Consider the following 17,495-nt stretch of genomic DNA (forward strand, 5'->3'; position numbering starts at 1 on the left):
ATCTTCTGAAAAAGGAAAGCCAGAGGTTTCGATCTTAGAAAATATCAGCTTGCCATTTATTTTCACTTCAAAGCTTCCTGCAAGAGAGAGATTTTCAGGTGCTATTCTAACAATGTTTGTTGGGCCCATTTCTAATTAATAATGGTCTACCTCAATTGAAACCCCACCTCCCTGCCCAATGTTTTGGGGAAAATCAACTTTTGCATGTGAAACTGAACTCTGGGTTGGATCCGGTCTTTTATACAACTAATACTTTTTCCATGTGACCATCAGCATATCTTACATGTTAACACACTAATGATGATGCAGCATTATGGCATAAACAGCAAAAAGCAAGATCAGGACTTCCCTATGATTAATATACAGTTTAACTGAAACTCCAATTGACGATCGTGCTTATACATTTTCTACACGACTTAGTAGCACTTAGTACTATTAATAAAGCCTGTGTATTATTGCAATATCTTACCTTTCCTGCCCACTTCATCTGAAATCTCCGCATCAGGAACTTGCTCCTTGATTTTCTTGGCAAGCTCCTGATAACGGGCTGCGTACCCTCATCCTCCACTATAAAACAAAAGACAATAAAGGTTGAGCATCTATAAATTGCTAATTAGCTTTAGGTTGGCAATTATGGATTAAGGATACATAGTTATATTGGAATTTCTAGCATAAATTTACCAAGTGAAATTCTGGCCCAATTGAAGTCCGTGTCAAAACTTGCATCAACTTCAGTGGGGCTAGGATTTTACCCAAGTCTTTTCTTACAGTGAGAGTATCATCTATGGTCAGTCACACTCTAGGATCAGCAATATTGCTGTGCTACTAAACAGCAACACTACTAAACTGATTTGGGAATTTCTATTGTTTATTTCTCCATGGAGACACTTCTGTAATCACAGACTGGTGATTACAAACCTGTAAATTTACCAGTAATCTGTAGGTTTAAGGTTCCTTTAATGTTGCAGGCTGATATGTGCTAACTTACCAATTAATACTGTCTTTCTCAGTTTTATTTCTTAAAACTACTTATAAATTCCCCTCCGGTAGGATTAAGTTTTATTTTTAGAGTGTGGGTGTAATTTATTTTCTTCTCTATGAAAAAAGGTGTGGTTTTAAAATAAGATAATTAACATGTGTTAAAACCCTACTGTGTTACGGCAATTTGTATTTTAACACAAACAACAGGTTTCTTGGAAACAGAGACTGCTTCATAAAAGGAGGAAATCTTAGATGTGTTTCCAAACTGGTCTTCTGGAATTTGCATATGAGCCTTCTTTTGTGGTGACCAGTTTAAGAGGTTTTCTGATTGCCTACTCCAATTCAAGAGTCATTGCTGGCTAAGTTTTCTAAATTTTTGTGATTCTAGTCTAATGGAGGCAAAGATCTGAATATAGCAAAGATGTTGCTCCTATTGCAACTTCTTGGGTAGGATATTAGGAGAGCCCAAAACTACATTGGTTATGGTTACTTTGTAATTGCCACACAAAATGCACTTTAATTTAGGGCAGTCTATTTCTGAGGTTCTCAAGAACCTCTCCCAAACAAGACATGCATGAGAAGAGTTACATAGGCAGGAATAAGATGAGACAGACAAAAACAAGGACAATACACAAAATGGGCAGAGGGAAGAGAAATGGAAAAGGGAAGGTGTTGGTTTTAAACCATGTAGGATACACCTTAAACATAATAATTAGCATTAGCAGATCTGTTAACAAGTGATGTACCTACCAACTCTGATTCATCTTCAGAACAGTTCTGCTGAGATAGTTAAGTGCTATAACTTCCATATTACAAATAGGGAAACTGAGGGAAAGAAGTGAAGTGATTTGGGAGTAAGGGGCAGAGTGGGATTTTAACTCAGGATTTCCTGACTCCCATTCTTGTTTATTCCTCCAGCCCACACTGACACCACCTAAATTTACATCAACCAAGCAGGCAACATTATAGTGCAATTCTGGAGATATGCACAAAGTGACATATTTTATTCAGCATCTGCATTCCACAAAAGAACGTATAGCCCTTTATAGAGTCAAACACACTGTTATTCATACTATATTCACACAATGACTCACGGCAGCCGCAAAAACAAGGCATAGGGAGGAGGCAGAAATTAAGAGTGATACTGAAAGTTACTGTAGATTAAAAACTTTAAAATATGATTTTGTCCCTTGTACAAACAAGCAGAAGTCTATTTTACATTCTTCTCAATGAACTGCTGAAAAATATATACTTTTTTTAAAAAAAACAGCTAATATATATATATAGATAAATCAAAATTCTCATTGGCTAGTACTAATCTGAGATACTAAAATGTACAGAACCAGCATATGTATTAATGTTAGATGTTTAACCCTATTTTGTGAAATCCAAACTAAGGCCCAGATCCAATCAATAGCATCTGGGCAGACTGCAGAGCATGGGAGCAGCAAGTCCACCTCTATGCTGAAACCGACTGTTAATTTTCCACACAAAAAACTCAAAAAGGAACAAACATTAACTATAAAAAGAGAAACAGTTGCATAATATCCAGAAGCCTCTCCAGAAGTGTCATTAGTACAATACATTTTAAAAATCTAAGTGATCTCTTACCAGTATTCAACATGCACTGTTACTCCCATGCTTTCTGTTAAAATCTCTTTTTCCTCTTGCGGTTATAAATTGTGTGGTACTGATTTAGAAACAACCAGAAAAAACTGGGTAGCTGTGGAAAAGTGCAGCCACAGGCTGAAAAACAAGTGCCGCTCCTCTCCCAGGTCACATGGCTGCTCATCGGTAGCTAGGGAACCAGCCCTCTCGGTGGACTCACCTTTTATGTACTTTCGTGACAGTGCAGTTAGATTGTTTAGCTCTGACATACATCAGCACCTAAATACTGCAAGGGAACAGTCCTTAATACCTTCCGTCACATTGGGCTGATTGTTTTATTTTAAATTAACAAGTTAATAACATTAAAAGGTTCGGGATGAAAGTGATATTGATGGCTGAGGAAGTGAGATTGCACTTTATTTTACAGGAAGTTGAGTCAACAGCAAAGAAAATGCCTAGTCATTTTATGATCACATAGTATGCAGATTAGTCCATCAGAATACTTTTTAAAAAAACAATGAAAAATATTGGAAAATCTAGCTGAATGTGTCAGCTAAAGAATATATTCTGGGGGAAATATTTCTTTAATTGTGTAAAGTCAACAACAAATGCTTCTTCAGTATGAAGATCAATTCAGGGTTCCATATTTTCATTATAAAGGAAAAGGGAAAATTTTAATACATATCTTTTAACAATAGTTTAAGAACATACTAAAATCAGTTAATTGCCATTTGTTTTCAGATGATTCAGAATAATTCTCCTGAATTCCTGGAATAGATTTTAATCTTTTATTTTAAAAAATGTAGAAACTTGTTGAAAATATGGACTTTCAGTATTGTACCTATTTCTCCTGTCTGATATTTTAAAGTATGCTGTGGATAGTTTAAAGCAGTGGTCTGAAACCTGAGGTAAAGGCACCAACTATGGTGAATTGTGAATCTGTTTTCAGAGATAAGGAAAGGATGTTGAATATTTGCTGAATCATCTATTCAGTCATGGAGAAAAAGCAAACTTTACACCCTTAAATTTAAACCTAGTCATTTTCCTAAGTTATGATCCTGATCTCTCCCCCTCTAAATTTAGCTCAAACCGAACCAATTAGCATGGAATATCATGCACGTTCCAACGGGGAGAATTAGGTTAGATAATTTGAGATTAGTGAGACAATGCATTTGGCACTTAAGAGTATTAAAAATTAAGGGCCATTCACTTTTGAAAAAGTCCTGCTATTTTTTCACCACATCTCAAACAGCTTGGGAAACAGTTGGCATTAATTTTTGTTGTTGTTGATCTCAATTAGCGCCTTAAGGAATATTTTTGAAATTGTGATTTTCTTCTTGAAATTGGAGTTGGAGCCCCAGGCCCCGCGCTTTGGGACGCAGGGTCCAAGGTGGCCTGGGGAGTTAGTGGGGGACCAGGCGCCAGCAGCAGCGAGTGACCCAGCCCCACCCTGCCAGCTCCCGGCGTCACTTGGGGGAGGGGGTAGAAGCCAGAAAGAGGTGGGGCGGGGGCTTGGAGGAAAGGGTGGAATTGGGGTGGGGAGGAGGTGGAGGGTGGGGTTGCCCCAAGCTCCACACCCTCCCTATGGACAGCCCTGTCTGGAATTATTTTATCTGGCACTTAGAAACCTGTAAATATTATGACACAAATGTGTTCTCAAGCTGGCAATGTACGTGGGGTTAGACTCACCCACAGCTCAGTACTCAAACTCTTGCAGGGAATTCCAAGTCCTGCACGTAAGTTGCAAGCTCTGTGGGGTCCTGTCCTAATGCTTTCTCTGCTCCATAGTGGAGTGGCTATCTACTGTCAGACATCAAGGTTCCAAAAGTTCAAAAATGGACTTCAAAAAATAAATTCACAAGCAAAACACTAGTTAAGTTGGTAAGAATAAAAACTCCATATTGTCAAATGTTTGTGTCTAACTCTCCTAGCCTGCAAATTTTGTGTACACACACATGGACACACATACCCACACTCGCTCAGAGTTCTATTACATTCCCCCCCCGTAGTAACTGAAATGTTTTTATAATCTTGCTTCTATCATATGTCCTTCCAGGCCCTTGATCATATTCCTGAGGAACTGTCTGTGGTAGACACTCCCTCTGAACTCTGAAAACGTCCTTATCTGGTCCATTAAAATGTTAGTTTTGTTTGGCTAAGAATATAACGAAAGACTAGATTTACAATCATACCTACTGTTCAAGCTACCCCATAATTTTATATTTATATAACTCTAATTAAGGAATGTGTTCCTAATTCTAAATAAACATTTTAATTAGCTTTAAAATGTTATACTCATGTTTATTCATTACACAAGTTATTACATAGTTGTCCAATAGGGGAGCTTTTTACACTTTCTTCAAGCTTCTGGCATTAGCCACCTTTGAACAAGGATACCTGACTAGATGGATCACTCGCCTGATCTAATATGGCAATTTCTATGCTCCTGCATAAACTCATATTCGCCCCAAGAAATCTTAAGACATCCCTTTCAGATAAGGACAGCAGAAGTCTGTAAACAAGAATAAATTTATTTTAGATTTAAAGATATACAAAATGTATACAGTATTATATCTTTAATACACTTTACCTTTCCCCCATCAACATAAAACACGATTTAAACAGCTATTGTGTTCGTGCCTTAGGTCTGTATCTATAAGATACACTACTGAATAAAAAATTTGTTCATAGAGCTTTATATTGCCCTTCAATTAAAAATTACAAATTAGTACCTATGTAACAAACAAAATAAAAATCGCAGCATGAAACTTCAGTTGGACAACAGGTTTTTCTTGTTGAATACTCAACAAGACTTGGGACAGTTAAATTACATTTTATTGGCATAAAGTTGCATTGCAATCTCCCGTACTTTACATAATGCTAATCCAACCCTAGTCTTTTTTTAAATAAGTACCACAAACAACATAACATTAAAAGATGTTTCTATACAATTTTAAATACATTTAAAAGTTCATGTGTACATTCCGCTTTGATATACTGGTTTTACGAGATTTTTGGAAGGCATGACTTCAGAAGCAGTCATTACAAGAAAAAGCACTTCCCCGACTTCGTTGTTTGTTTTTTTTTCCAACAAGGCAACTTCTTGTTTGGACCAGTATGTACTCTGTTCTACTATATGATGTACCAGTCTATCCTGGCTTTATTTGTTACTATTTGACAGTGACTTGATAAAACTGAAATGTATAAAAATAAGAAATTTCATTACACAATTAAGGCTCTATTCCATAAAAACTGGCTTCATACCTATGAAGCTGAATCCTGATTCAGGAGACAAACTCTTTATTGGAATAGATCCATTTCTGACTTCAACCTCAGCATACTGGCACGATATACACAGATCCTTTGGATCTGTTCCCTTCCAAAGGCCAGATGAAACTACATGGCATCTAATGAGATGGGACACTTCTGACAATGCTCAGGGAAACCTCTGACAATGAAGAAGGATGCAGTCTCCCATTTCTCTAGCTGGCTGACAGTAAACCAGCTGCCAAACAGACACTTTGCCTTAAAACATCCAAAAAGAAGTCCTTTTAGTCAAGAGCCTATTGCACCACAGGATTAGAGGATTAGACGAACCTCCACTGGACAAAAGCAAAACTAAAAATAACCTTCTCCGAAAAAGACACTTTAAAAACATTTCATAAATTCTTGTCATTCAACCCTTAAAATAATCAGCTGCCAGCTCATCTCTGTAGATGGTTACCACAAGTTGTTAGGTCCTTAGATTATGGACCAGACATCAAAATTCCACTTATAACACTTGGTTCTTTGTTTTCATCTCTCTTTCATCTGATTTTAGTGGAAGACAGATAATCTACAACTTAGTGACACTGTGTAATGCCAGTGTTTGCTCATGTCATTACAGCATCAAGTGAATAGAACTAGTTGATTCTGATTCTTTGGTGCAGCTTCCAGGCTGAATTGTCAATTCTGGAGAATCATCCTGAGGAAATATAATTTTGTCAGGCGTATAATCATTTCTCTTCAGATCTACATCAACAAAAGAAAAGACAACAACAAAATAAATGTTAATATTTCTTGGTTTGGTAAAATGAAAGGGCCGTTAAAATCTTTAAAAACACATTTAAACATCTAAGTATGCCAGTGTTTCCCAAACTTGGGACGTCGCTTGTTTAGGGAAAGCCCCTGGCGGGCCGGGCCGGTTTGTTTACTTGCTGCATCCACAGGTCCGGCCGATCACTGCTCCAGGCCAATGGGAGCTGCTGGAAATGGCAGCCAGTAAGTCCCTTGGCCCACGCTGCTTCCAGCAGCTCCCATTGGCCTGGAGCAGCCATTCTACTATGGAAATTTACTCCTTTTCTTGCCAATTACAGTATAGGATATTAAAAGTTTCAGGACAAGCCTAGAAGGCAGAACTGAGATTTATCGGTTGCTAAAGTTTTCTAATTACCTGTAAAAAATATACAATATAGGCAGCAGTAGTGCAATCTTCCCTTCATTGCTTTACCAACCCTAACATGGAAGGACCATGTCTAGGATTGAGGACAGTTTAGATTCCATATCCATTTAATCCAAGACCTGTCTATTGTGATAGTTGACAAAAGGAGTAAATTAGTTCCATTTATGGCTGTGGGATTTTTTTGGGATATGGTCACCACTTCAGTACAAACTAGATAAGGAACACCAACTCATTTTACGTAAGTCATCAAACTGCTATTAGGCAGTGGTAGCTTTCAGTCACTACAAACTTAGACTGGATTTGAACTGGCAAATGAGACATGAAAGACTCCATTACACTATTCTTACCCCAACCTGAATCTTTGTAGAATTAGAATACTTACGAACTAAAATAACTCCACCACCTGGTTTAAGAGGCCATAAGTTTTTGTGCTGATTTTATGCTACTTTTCCTGACTTTATATCTTCCCACAACCTTTCCCAATAATTTGTTTTTGTATGACCTGGTGTATGTACAGGTTACTTCGCTATAATTTATGTCACTCAGGGATTTGAATAATCCGCACACCTGAGCGATGTAAGTTATACTGACTTTAAGCCCTAGTTAGACAGTGCTATGTCAGCGGGACAGCTTATTGCCAACACAGCTACTGGCTTTTGCAGAGGCAGGGGTTTAAGAGCTCTCTCCCATCGGCTTAAAGCGTCTCCACCACAAAGCTCTATAGTGGCACAGCTGCATCCGTGCAACTGTGCCACTGTAAGTGCTGTAGGGTAGATGCAGCCTATGTTTATTTTCTTTTGTGTGAAATTGTTTTGCCTCAATTCTCCAGTTTAGTTCTCTAGTTTTCTATTTTTTAGATTGCCCTCAAACTTTTCAAGCCCTTGGCCACTGTGAAAATTCTTTATATTTTTTTCAAACCACTTTATAATTGAGAATTCCCATTCTTTTTTTTTTCCCTTGGAAAGTTGCAAAGAGTGTTAACACAATTTCAAGACAGTTAAGGAATTTAACATTGTTTGAGACTGACAGACAACTTAGACAGATTCAAATTTACTTGTGTTCTTAGCAGACTTATCTTGTTGGAATAAAAAAATTGTTTCACAGTGATGAAATCATAGTCATGAAATTAGCTATTAGGTTGCCAGACACTTCCTTTTACAAGACCCAAGCTGGAGCGGGAAGGGAAAGAAGAGAGTCGGTGCCCACAGAAACACATCCATCTCCAGAGCCTGAAATGGAACCCAAGATTCCTGAGTCTCACCATTCCTCTGCCATTAGCAAATATCTGTGAAACCCGCTGGCACAGGGTGTGTCTCATCCTCCTACCGCTCATCCACATGGAAGATGACAACCTGCTATTGCGATCAGTTATTCAATTACTTCCAGTGGAAGAGGTCTATGCAGTGGATCTAAAGTTTCCAATCCTGCTGATGAACCACATGGGTGTCAATATGATGCCACATGGAGACAATGGTTACTTACCCTACAGTAAATGTGTTTCTTTGAGATATTGCAGCCAATATGGATCTCCCTGTAGGTCCGCATGCACTTCTTGTGTACAAGATTGTTTTTTGAATAGCAGTGTGCTAGTGGGCCATGTGTGCCCCATGTCTCCTCATGCTCCTATACAAGGGCAAAAAGGATGGGTCAGCCATGACCCTGCCTCAGTTCTCTCATAATTCAAAGCCTGGGGTAGCAGGGGACTGCAAAAAGCATAGATGAAGGGCAGGTCATGGAATCCATGCTGATTCTTTGAGCATGTGTCAGTGTAGGAGACCAACAAGCAGCATCTCTTCAGAATGGTGGGAATGAGAAGTTTCAGCTGCATCAGCTGAATGACGACTGTAGGACTAATATCTCAAATTTAGCATCAGATCTGGCAGCTAAATCTAATGAATAATGCTTGACAAAGGTCAGTTGGTTACTCCACAATAACACCACCTTGCAGATCTCAAGAATGTGACACATTTCTGAGGGAGGCAGAGGATGTTTCTTGAGCTCTAGTGGAGTGAGCCTTGCCAATTATTAACACAACAAGATATATTGCATTATCCATTTCAATGTCTTCTGAGAGATGGCTTCACCTTTAGGAATGCCCAGCCATGGCTATAAAATAGACAGGGAAACAGTCTGCTTTAGTACATTGATAGCACCAAATCATTCAAAGTCTTGGATATATCTAGTGTGTAATTTCTTTTCTCCAGTCCAGAGTGTGACTTCATGAAGACAGGCAAGCTAATCCACTTGGTTTACATGAAATTCTGACACTATCTTCCAAATGAACTATAGGTGAGGTCCACCATGTTCCTACTGAATGTAATATAGGGAGGCTCAGCCATAGGTGCCTGAAACTCACTCTCTTGGCTGAAGTAATAGTCACTAGAAAGCCTGTCTTCAGTGTAAGTGATGCTGGGAACAGTCCAACACAAGTTTGAATGGAGGTTTCATTAGTTTCAGGAGGACCAGACTGAGGTCCCAGGCAGCAGTAGGTTCTCTGACTGGCGGGTAAACATGCAATAGTCCTTTGAGAAACTGATATTGTGGGGAGCAAAAAGACTGAACATGACTGTACTGGCAGATGGCAAGCTGAGACTGTTGTGAGGCAGACCTTAAGAGAGCTGAAATAGGCAGTTGAGAATCTGTGGTATCTAGGCCTGGACCAGATCCAGACCATGTTGGGATACCCTTTTCAAGAACCGCTTGCATTTAGATTAATACATTCTTCTGGAAGATGTCTTCCTGCTCTGTACTAAGATTTCCTGGACCTGCAGGGAGCAAGCTATGTCCATGTTACTCAGCCACCCAAATAGCCACATAGGTGCAGCAACTTCATGTCTGGATAGAGTATCTGAGTATGGTATTGTGAGATCAGGTCTGGGTAGTCTGGGAGTTGGGTTGGAGACTGGGTGCACATTTGTAGTAGGTCTGTCAACCAAAACTGTCTCAACCAATACACAGCTACAAGAATGATCATGATTCTGTCTCCTTTGATTGTGGAAATCACCCTGAGGAATCTGTGAAAAGGTACATAGAAGGCCTTGAGCCCACTGGAAGAAGGCAGGCACCAGTAACAACCTAGATTCAGAACTGCTCTGGATCAAAAGCTCTTGCACTTGGTACTGATATTGGTGATCAACAGATCTATTACCAATATCCTCCAATGTAGGAATATTTGTTTTATGATGGATTTCTGCAACGACCCCTCATAAGTGGTGACTGTTTGCTCAGGAAATCTGTTAAGGTTGTTGATGACATTCGGGAGGTGAAGGACAATCAGGGTTATCCCATGTTCATGGCACAATGTCCATTAGTTTGATGGCTTCTAGGCAGAGGGTAGATGCGCGTGCACTTCCTTGCCTGTTCATGTAGTGCATTGTGGAGGTGTTTGTCAGGATCTGCACTGAAGAGTTTTGAAGAACTGGTAGGAAGGCCACACAGGCTAGACTGATGGCTCTGAGTTCCAGGGCTTAGATGTGAAGCCCCATATCCTCTGGGGCCTAAATCTCTTCCATTTGTAGGTGATCCAGGTGGACTCCCCAGCCTGTTCCTGATGTGTCTGTTATTAAGGTCTTTGTTATGGAGGGGCTAGAGAACAGTACCCCTCCACACACATTTCCAGGTTTCGTTCACCAGCTCAGTACTGTGACATGAAGTGGGACCACCACTTTCTTGTTCATCTGGTGTCTTGTTGGAGAAAAAACTGAATTGGAACGGTTGCAGGTAAAATCTGGCAAGAAGTGTCACGTATGTGCACACCAACATATGGCCTTACAGCTCCAGACACATCCATACTGTCATAGTCAGGCTCGAGTCTATCTCACATACTAGCAACTGCATCAACAGGAACCTGTCTTTGGGAAGAACACACTTGCTGAATGGGAGTCAATCAGGGCTCTGAACTCTATCATCTGTGATGGGATGAGACACTATTTTTTGTAGTTCACTAGGAAGCCTAATTGGGTGAACAGGGAAAGGGTGAAATTTGCAGCCTCCTGCTGGGATCTGCCATGATGAACCAATTGTCCAGGTAATGATAAAAATGAATGCCTTAAAAAATAAAATAAAATAAAAAAGTGTTCTGCTACCAACTCTAGGCATTTTGTGAAGATTCTTTGTGCCATGGAAAGTCCAGATGTCAGTATCTTGTACTGGCAATAGCTGGGCCCCACTATGAATCCTAGGTACTCCCTGTGGGCCAGATGGATGGCTGTGTGGAAATATGAAATATGAATCTTGAGAGCCACAAGCCAATCTTGAGCTTGCAGATATGGAATGATGGAGGCAAGCATTACCATCCTGAATCTGAGGAAATATATATATTTGTTCAGTCTCCTCCAGTGATAAGGAGGATTCCCTGGGAAGAGACTGGAGTTGTCCCTCTATTGTCTCCTGTTCCTGTTGGCCCACATCCAGTTCCAGTGCAAGTGGTCTTCCCAGTGAAGCTGCACAATTTTTTTCTAGACATGTGGGAGGATGATCTGCTACTCAACAGATGAGAGGATGGTTCCCAGTAAGGTCAATATGGCCATAGTAGCATGCCATATGTGTATTAACCTGGTTGAGGCTGGCCAGCCCAGTGACACTCCCACACTGATACTCAACGCTGGCAACAAGTAGTATTTTAGTGATAGTGAGGAGCAAAGTATCTCCTTGTGGAAGGGCTGATATCAATCCACCTTTTTGGTAATGGCAATGTTGCTAGGGGTGATATGGATGCTTCTACAACATTACTGACTGAGCTGAGCAAGAAACTCAGATATGAGTCTATTGTTCTGCCCAAATGCCAAGGGGCTTTGTGTTTTGAAGAGTGATGTCTCAAGTCCGTCCTCCAGGAGCTACCTGCAGTCTTGGACCTATGCTTATGTTTGGACTGACTATATAAATTGGTGTCCCCTCTATGGGGTGGTGCAGGTGCTGGCTTTATTGTCTGTGGGTGGGTGAGTCTGTACAGGAGCTGGAGTTATCTGCATCAGGTCTATGGTGCCAAGGTAATCAGTGCTGGACTGCTGACATTGAAGGGGCTGGTGCCGAGATTACTGGCACCAAGATCTTGTGCACTGGTGACTTCGCTGATGTTAAGGTGGTCAGCACTGATGGTGCTGACTCCGCTCACGTACTCATCACCTTCTTTCCACTGCCTGATTCTGGAGCTTGAGGGATTACTGGTCAATACTCATTTATCTGGTCTTGCTCTAGTCATAACTATCACCTTTGGGTCTGAAGTGATCCACATGGATCACTACAGTAGATGTACTTTGAGCCTAACATACCTGAACTTGTGCATACTGGCAGAGAAAAACTTAAACACAAAGCACTTATCCAGGATATGGCTCCCTCCTAGATAGGAGAAGCATTGGCTGTGCCCATCCTTTATGGGGATCAGTCCACTGCAGGATGGGCAGGATTTGAACTCAGAGTTTGGACTGCCATGCAGTCTGGTGGTTGGCACAAAGCACCTCACCTCACCATATCGGGGGTGGAGGGAGAGGAGGAAGTTTGACAACCCTCTTGCAATCTATTTTCTTATTTTTAGAATGATCCTTATATGTGAACTGTGCAGATAAGATTTCCTCACCAGGGATCGTAGTTTTCTGTGATTAAAAAAACTGAAATTCTCTGATTAAAAAAAGGAAACATAAAAATCCTTATTTTTCCGTGATTAAAATGAAACGCTGAACTTGAGTTTCCCCAGCCATAATATATACAGCTATCAGTTAAACACAATGTTTTATTGATATACTTACAATTTTTAAACAAGTTCAAAGCCTGCCAATGCCAATCATAATAAAATAAAACTAATAGACTGATCAAGTCACAGTGCACTTTTTTACTATTGTCAATGGCCATGCTGTTTCAGCCTCGTTTTCATCTTTTCATTCAGTTTATGTTTAAGTGCTTTTAATGTGTTCTACAATTGTCTGCCTTCAAACGTAATCTACAGCCTTGCTCCATACAGTACAAAACAGCACATTACCATTAATGTGAAATTTGTCCTTGCCAAGCTCAGCAACATGGTCTTTAGAGGTGATTTTTAAAGTTTTCAGCATCTTTTTGTAACTTCAATTACTCACTTCTAGAGGCTGAAGTGAAATTTGAGATTCATTAAAACACAAACCCCTATACACCATTGAGTAACCTCTATACCAGGGGTGGGCAAACTTTTTAGCCTGAGGGCCACATTGGGGTTCCGAAACTGTATGGAGGGCCTGTAGTGTCCTAAATTGCTCCCTGTAGGAATGTGCTACTTATGGCTGCCAGTCCTGGTGCTCTGAGTGGCATGGTAAGGGGGCGGGGAGAGGATAAAGGGTATGGGGTCCCAGAAGGCAAAGCCTTCCCTACCCGGGTGTAGTGTATTAAGTTGCTCCCCATAGGAACATGCTACTTACGGTGTACTACTTACAGCTGCCAGTGCTGGTGCTTCGTAAGTAGCACATTCCTACAGGGAGCAATTTAACACACAACCCCCCCGCTCCCACTTCCTGTGGCTCTCGCAGCCATGCTGCCTGGCAGGAGTTCGCAGCCCCACACAGCGAGCTGAGGCTGTGGGTGGGGGGCCACACAGCAGGGAAGGGACTGGGTTATCCTCCCAGTCAGGGAGCTCAAGGGCCAGGCAAGACAGTTCCACGGGCCACCGTAGTTTGCCCACCTCTGCTCTATACACTGGAAACAGCTGATTGAAGTATGTTTAGCTATGTAAATTTAAAGCACATTCAAAAATAAACCACAAGAGGAGAAGGTTGCACACACTGAATAAGTAACACTGGTACTTTCACTAAAATCTAGTTAAGGCTAATATTTGATCACGGAAGTCGTGGATGTCACAGAATCTGTGACTTCCAGAGACCACTGTGACTTCAGCTTCCAGTGATTGGGAGTTGCAGGGTCCCCTGCCACCTGTGGGGGCAGGGAGCTGCGGAGTACATAAGAACGGCATACTGGGTCAGACCAAAGATCCATCGAGCCCAGTATCCTGTCTTCCAACAGTGACCAATGGCAGGTACCCCAGAGGGAATGAACAGAACAGGTAATCATCAAGTGATCCATCCCCGTCACTCATTCCCAGCTTCTGGCAAACAGAGGCTAGGGACACCATCCCTGTCCATCCTGGCTAATAGCCATTGATGGACCTTTGCTCCATGAATTTATCTAGTTCTTTTTTGAACCCTGTTATAGTCTTGGCTTTCATAACACCCTCTGGCAAGGAATTCCACAGGGTGACTGTGTGTTGTGTGAAAAAATACTTCCTTTTGTTTGTTTTAAATCTGCTGCCTATTAATTTCACTCCTAGTTCTTGTGTTATGAGGAGTAAATAACACGTCCTTATTTACTCTCTCAACATCAGTCATGATTTTATAAACCTCGAACATATCTGCCCTTAGTCATCTCTTTCCCAAGCTGAAAAGTCCCAGTCTTAGTAATCTCTCCTCATATGGAAGCTGTTCCATACCACTAATCATTTTTGTTGCGCTTTTCTGAACCTTTTCTAATTCCAATATATCTTTTTTGAGATGGAGCGACCACATCTGCAAGCAGTATTCAAGATGTGGGCGTACCATGGATTTATATAGAGCCTATATGACGGGTTTTGTCTTATTATCTACCCCTTTCTTAATGATTCCCAATATTCTGTTTGCTTTTTTGACTGCCGCTGCACATTGAGTCCACGACTCCAAGATCTCTGTCTTGAGTGGTAACAGCTAATTTAGATCCCGCCATTTTATACGTATAGTTGGGAATATGTTTTCCAATGTGAATTACTTTGCATTTATCAACACTGAATTTCATTTGCCATTTTATTGCCCAGTTTTGAGAGATCCTTTTGTAGCTCTTCGCATCTGCCTGGAAGCTTGAGCAGTTTTGTATCATCTGCAAATTTTGCCACCTTACTGTTTACCCCTTTTTCCAGATAATTTATGAATATGTTGAATAGGACTTGGCCTAGTACAGACCCCTGGGGGACAACTATTTACTGCTCTCCATTCTGAAACTGACCATTTATTCCTACCCTTTGTTTCCTATATTTTAACCAGTTACCAACCCGTAAGAGGATCTTCCCTGTTATCTCATGACAGCTTACCTTGCTTAAGAGCCTTTGGTGAGGAAACTTTTCAAAGGCTTTCTGAAAAATCTAAGTACACTATATCCACTGGATCCCCCTTGTCCACATGCTTGACGACCCCCTCAAAGAATTCTAGTAGATTGGCAAGGCATGATTTCCCTTTACAAAAACCATATTGACTCTTCCTCAACAAATTATGTTCATCTATATGTCTGACAGTTTTGTTCTTTACTATAGTTTCAACCAGTTTGCCTGGTACTGAAGTCAGGCTTATTGGCCTGCAATTGCCGGGATCATCTCTGGAGCCCTTTTTGAAAATTGGGTCTCATTAGCTATCCTCCAGTTATTTGGTATAGAAGCTGATTTAAAAGAAAGGTTATGGACTACAGTTAGTAGTTCTGCCAGTTCACATATGAGTTCCTTCAGAACTCTTGAGTGAATACCATCTGGTCCTGGTGACTTATTACTATTTAGTTTATCAATTTATTCCAAAACCTCCTCTAACGACACCTCAATCTAGGACAGTTCCTCAGATTTGTCACCTACAAAGAATGGCTCAGGTTTGGGAATCTCCCTCACATCCTCAGCCATGAAGACTGATGCAAACAATTCATTTGGTTTCTCCGCAATGACCTTATTGTCCTCGAGTGCTCCTTTAGCATCTCAATCATCCAGTGGCCCCACTGGTTGTTTAGCAGGCTTCCTGCTTCTGACATACTTAAAAAGCAATAGCAAAAAATTTGTTGAGTCTTTGGCTAGTTGTTGTTCAAATTTTTTCTTGGCCTTCCTAATAATATTTTTACACTTCATTTGCCAGAGTTTATGCTCCTTTCTAGTTTCCTCACTAGGATTTAACATCCACTTTTTAAAGGATGCTTTTCTGCCTCTCAGTGCTTTGTTGTTTAGCCACAGTGGCACTTTTTTGGTTCTTTTACTACATTTTTAAATTTTGAGTATGCAAGTTGAGCCTCTATTATGGTGTCTAAGAAGTTTCCATGCAGCTTGCAGGGATTTTATTTTTTGCAGCCGCAGCTCCTGGCCGCCGTGGGTGCTGGGGTACCCCGCAGCTCCTGGCCGCTGTGGGAACCCTGAGACCTACCGTCTGCCACTGGTGGCGGGAAACCCCATAGCCCTCAGCCACCAGAGGAACCCCCAAGCCTCTGTGGACGTCGGGGGAACCCCCTGAGCTCTCAACTGCCCAACTGCCACAGGTGACGGAACCCCTGAGCTCCTGACCACTGAGAGCCCCCAGAGCTGGGGGTGGCAGGGGTACCATGCAGCTTCCAGCCCCCACAGGCAATGGGGGACCCCCAGAGCTGCAGGCGGTATGGGGACTGTAGCAGGGTGGACCCTGCTCCTGCTGTGAGGGGTTTAAAAGTGGCCTGGCAGGGCTTGAGAGCAGTGGCTCTAAAAGCTGGGCTGATTGGGGAAGTGGCTGCAGCTGGGGCCACGCCCCAAACAGAGCAACAGGGCCTTATAAGAAGGCAGGGAAGCCAGAAGCGAGACAGTCTCTCTCTGCCTGAAGAGAGAGAGATGGGCCTGGCTGCTTAGGAGCTTGAGACTGGATACCTGAGTGAAGCAGGGCTGGGGAAAAGGCTGAGGAGCCGGGGAGCTCCAGCCTAGAAAGCCCCAGGCTGCGGCCTAGCAGTGGGCCAACAGGTACTGGGGGTTGCAGAGGGCAGCCCAGGGGTAGGCCAGGGCAGCAGGTCCAAACCCTCCTTGCCAGTGATGAGTAGGCTGATACTGCAGTCTGCCCCAGAGTGGGGGGCTAGACAATGACTGGCAGTAGCCAAATACTGAGGCAAGGTGGGGATAGAGGGTGAGGGTTCCCTAAGGAGGGGAGACCCAGAGAGAAAGGGGTTACTGCTAGGGGGCAGCACCCCATGTAAGAGGGCACCGGGTCCAGGGAGGGACACGGGGGGCCTGAAGACAGGTGGATCACCAGCCTGCAGAGGGCGCTCCAGCGCTGGACTGAGCTAACTCCCAGAAGCACCAGCAGGAGGCGCCGCAGGGGTGAGTCCAACCCATTACAGGGACCCACAGATCCCGATTTTGTCAGGAATATGGTTAGTAAAAGTCACGGACAGGTCACAGCTTCTGTGAATTTTTTCTTTTTTGCCTGTGACCTGTCCGTGACTTTTACTAAAAATATCTGGGACAAAATCTTAGCCTTCTTAATAGTTAATGTGTTTTTATTTTTTCAAAAAATGTAAAAACTAAAGATTCTCTGTAAAAATGCAAATTCTGTATTTTTCTGCATTTTTCCATGGCAAAAGGATTTCTAGGATCCCTGATCATCATCAAATAGCTTGAAAAAGAACCGGTTTAGGGTCTCTGGAGAGAGTGGGGTGGACATTCGCTGTGTTCCACCTCTCTGCCATGGGTGGCAAGAGATAACTGAGGGAC

At 41.9% G+C, this 17,495-nt stretch overlaps 1 protein-coding gene across 4 annotated transcripts in view; it reads right to left on the bottom strand.

Moving 5' to 3' along the window:
* TRPM7 (transient receptor potential cation channel subfamily M member 7) overlaps positions 1–17,495 on the bottom strand; it is a 109,735-nt gene continuing 92,240 nt past the window's right edge. For 3 of the 4 annotated variants that reach the window (XR_005585331.1, XR_005585330.1, XR_005585332.1), the window contains 5 exons: positions 5,854–6,600; positions 4,987–5,101; positions 1,732–1,758; positions 470–567; positions 1–77 (listed from right to left, as the gene is read on the bottom strand). Coding sequence is in view for 1 of the 4 variants with exons in the window: in XM_039490761.1 (XP_039346695.1) it covers positions 6,470–6,600 (131 nt within the window). In the remaining 3 variants the exon portion in view is untranslated. The other variant, XM_039490761.1, reaches the window with a different exon arrangement.

The sequence above is a fragment of the Mauremys reevesii genome, linkage group 10 (assembly GCF_016161935.1).
Source record: "Mauremys reevesii isolate NIE-2019 linkage group 10, ASM1616193v1, whole genome shotgun sequence".
NCBI classification, from domain to species: Eukaryota; Metazoa; Chordata; order Testudines; family Geoemydidae; genus Mauremys; species Mauremys reevesii.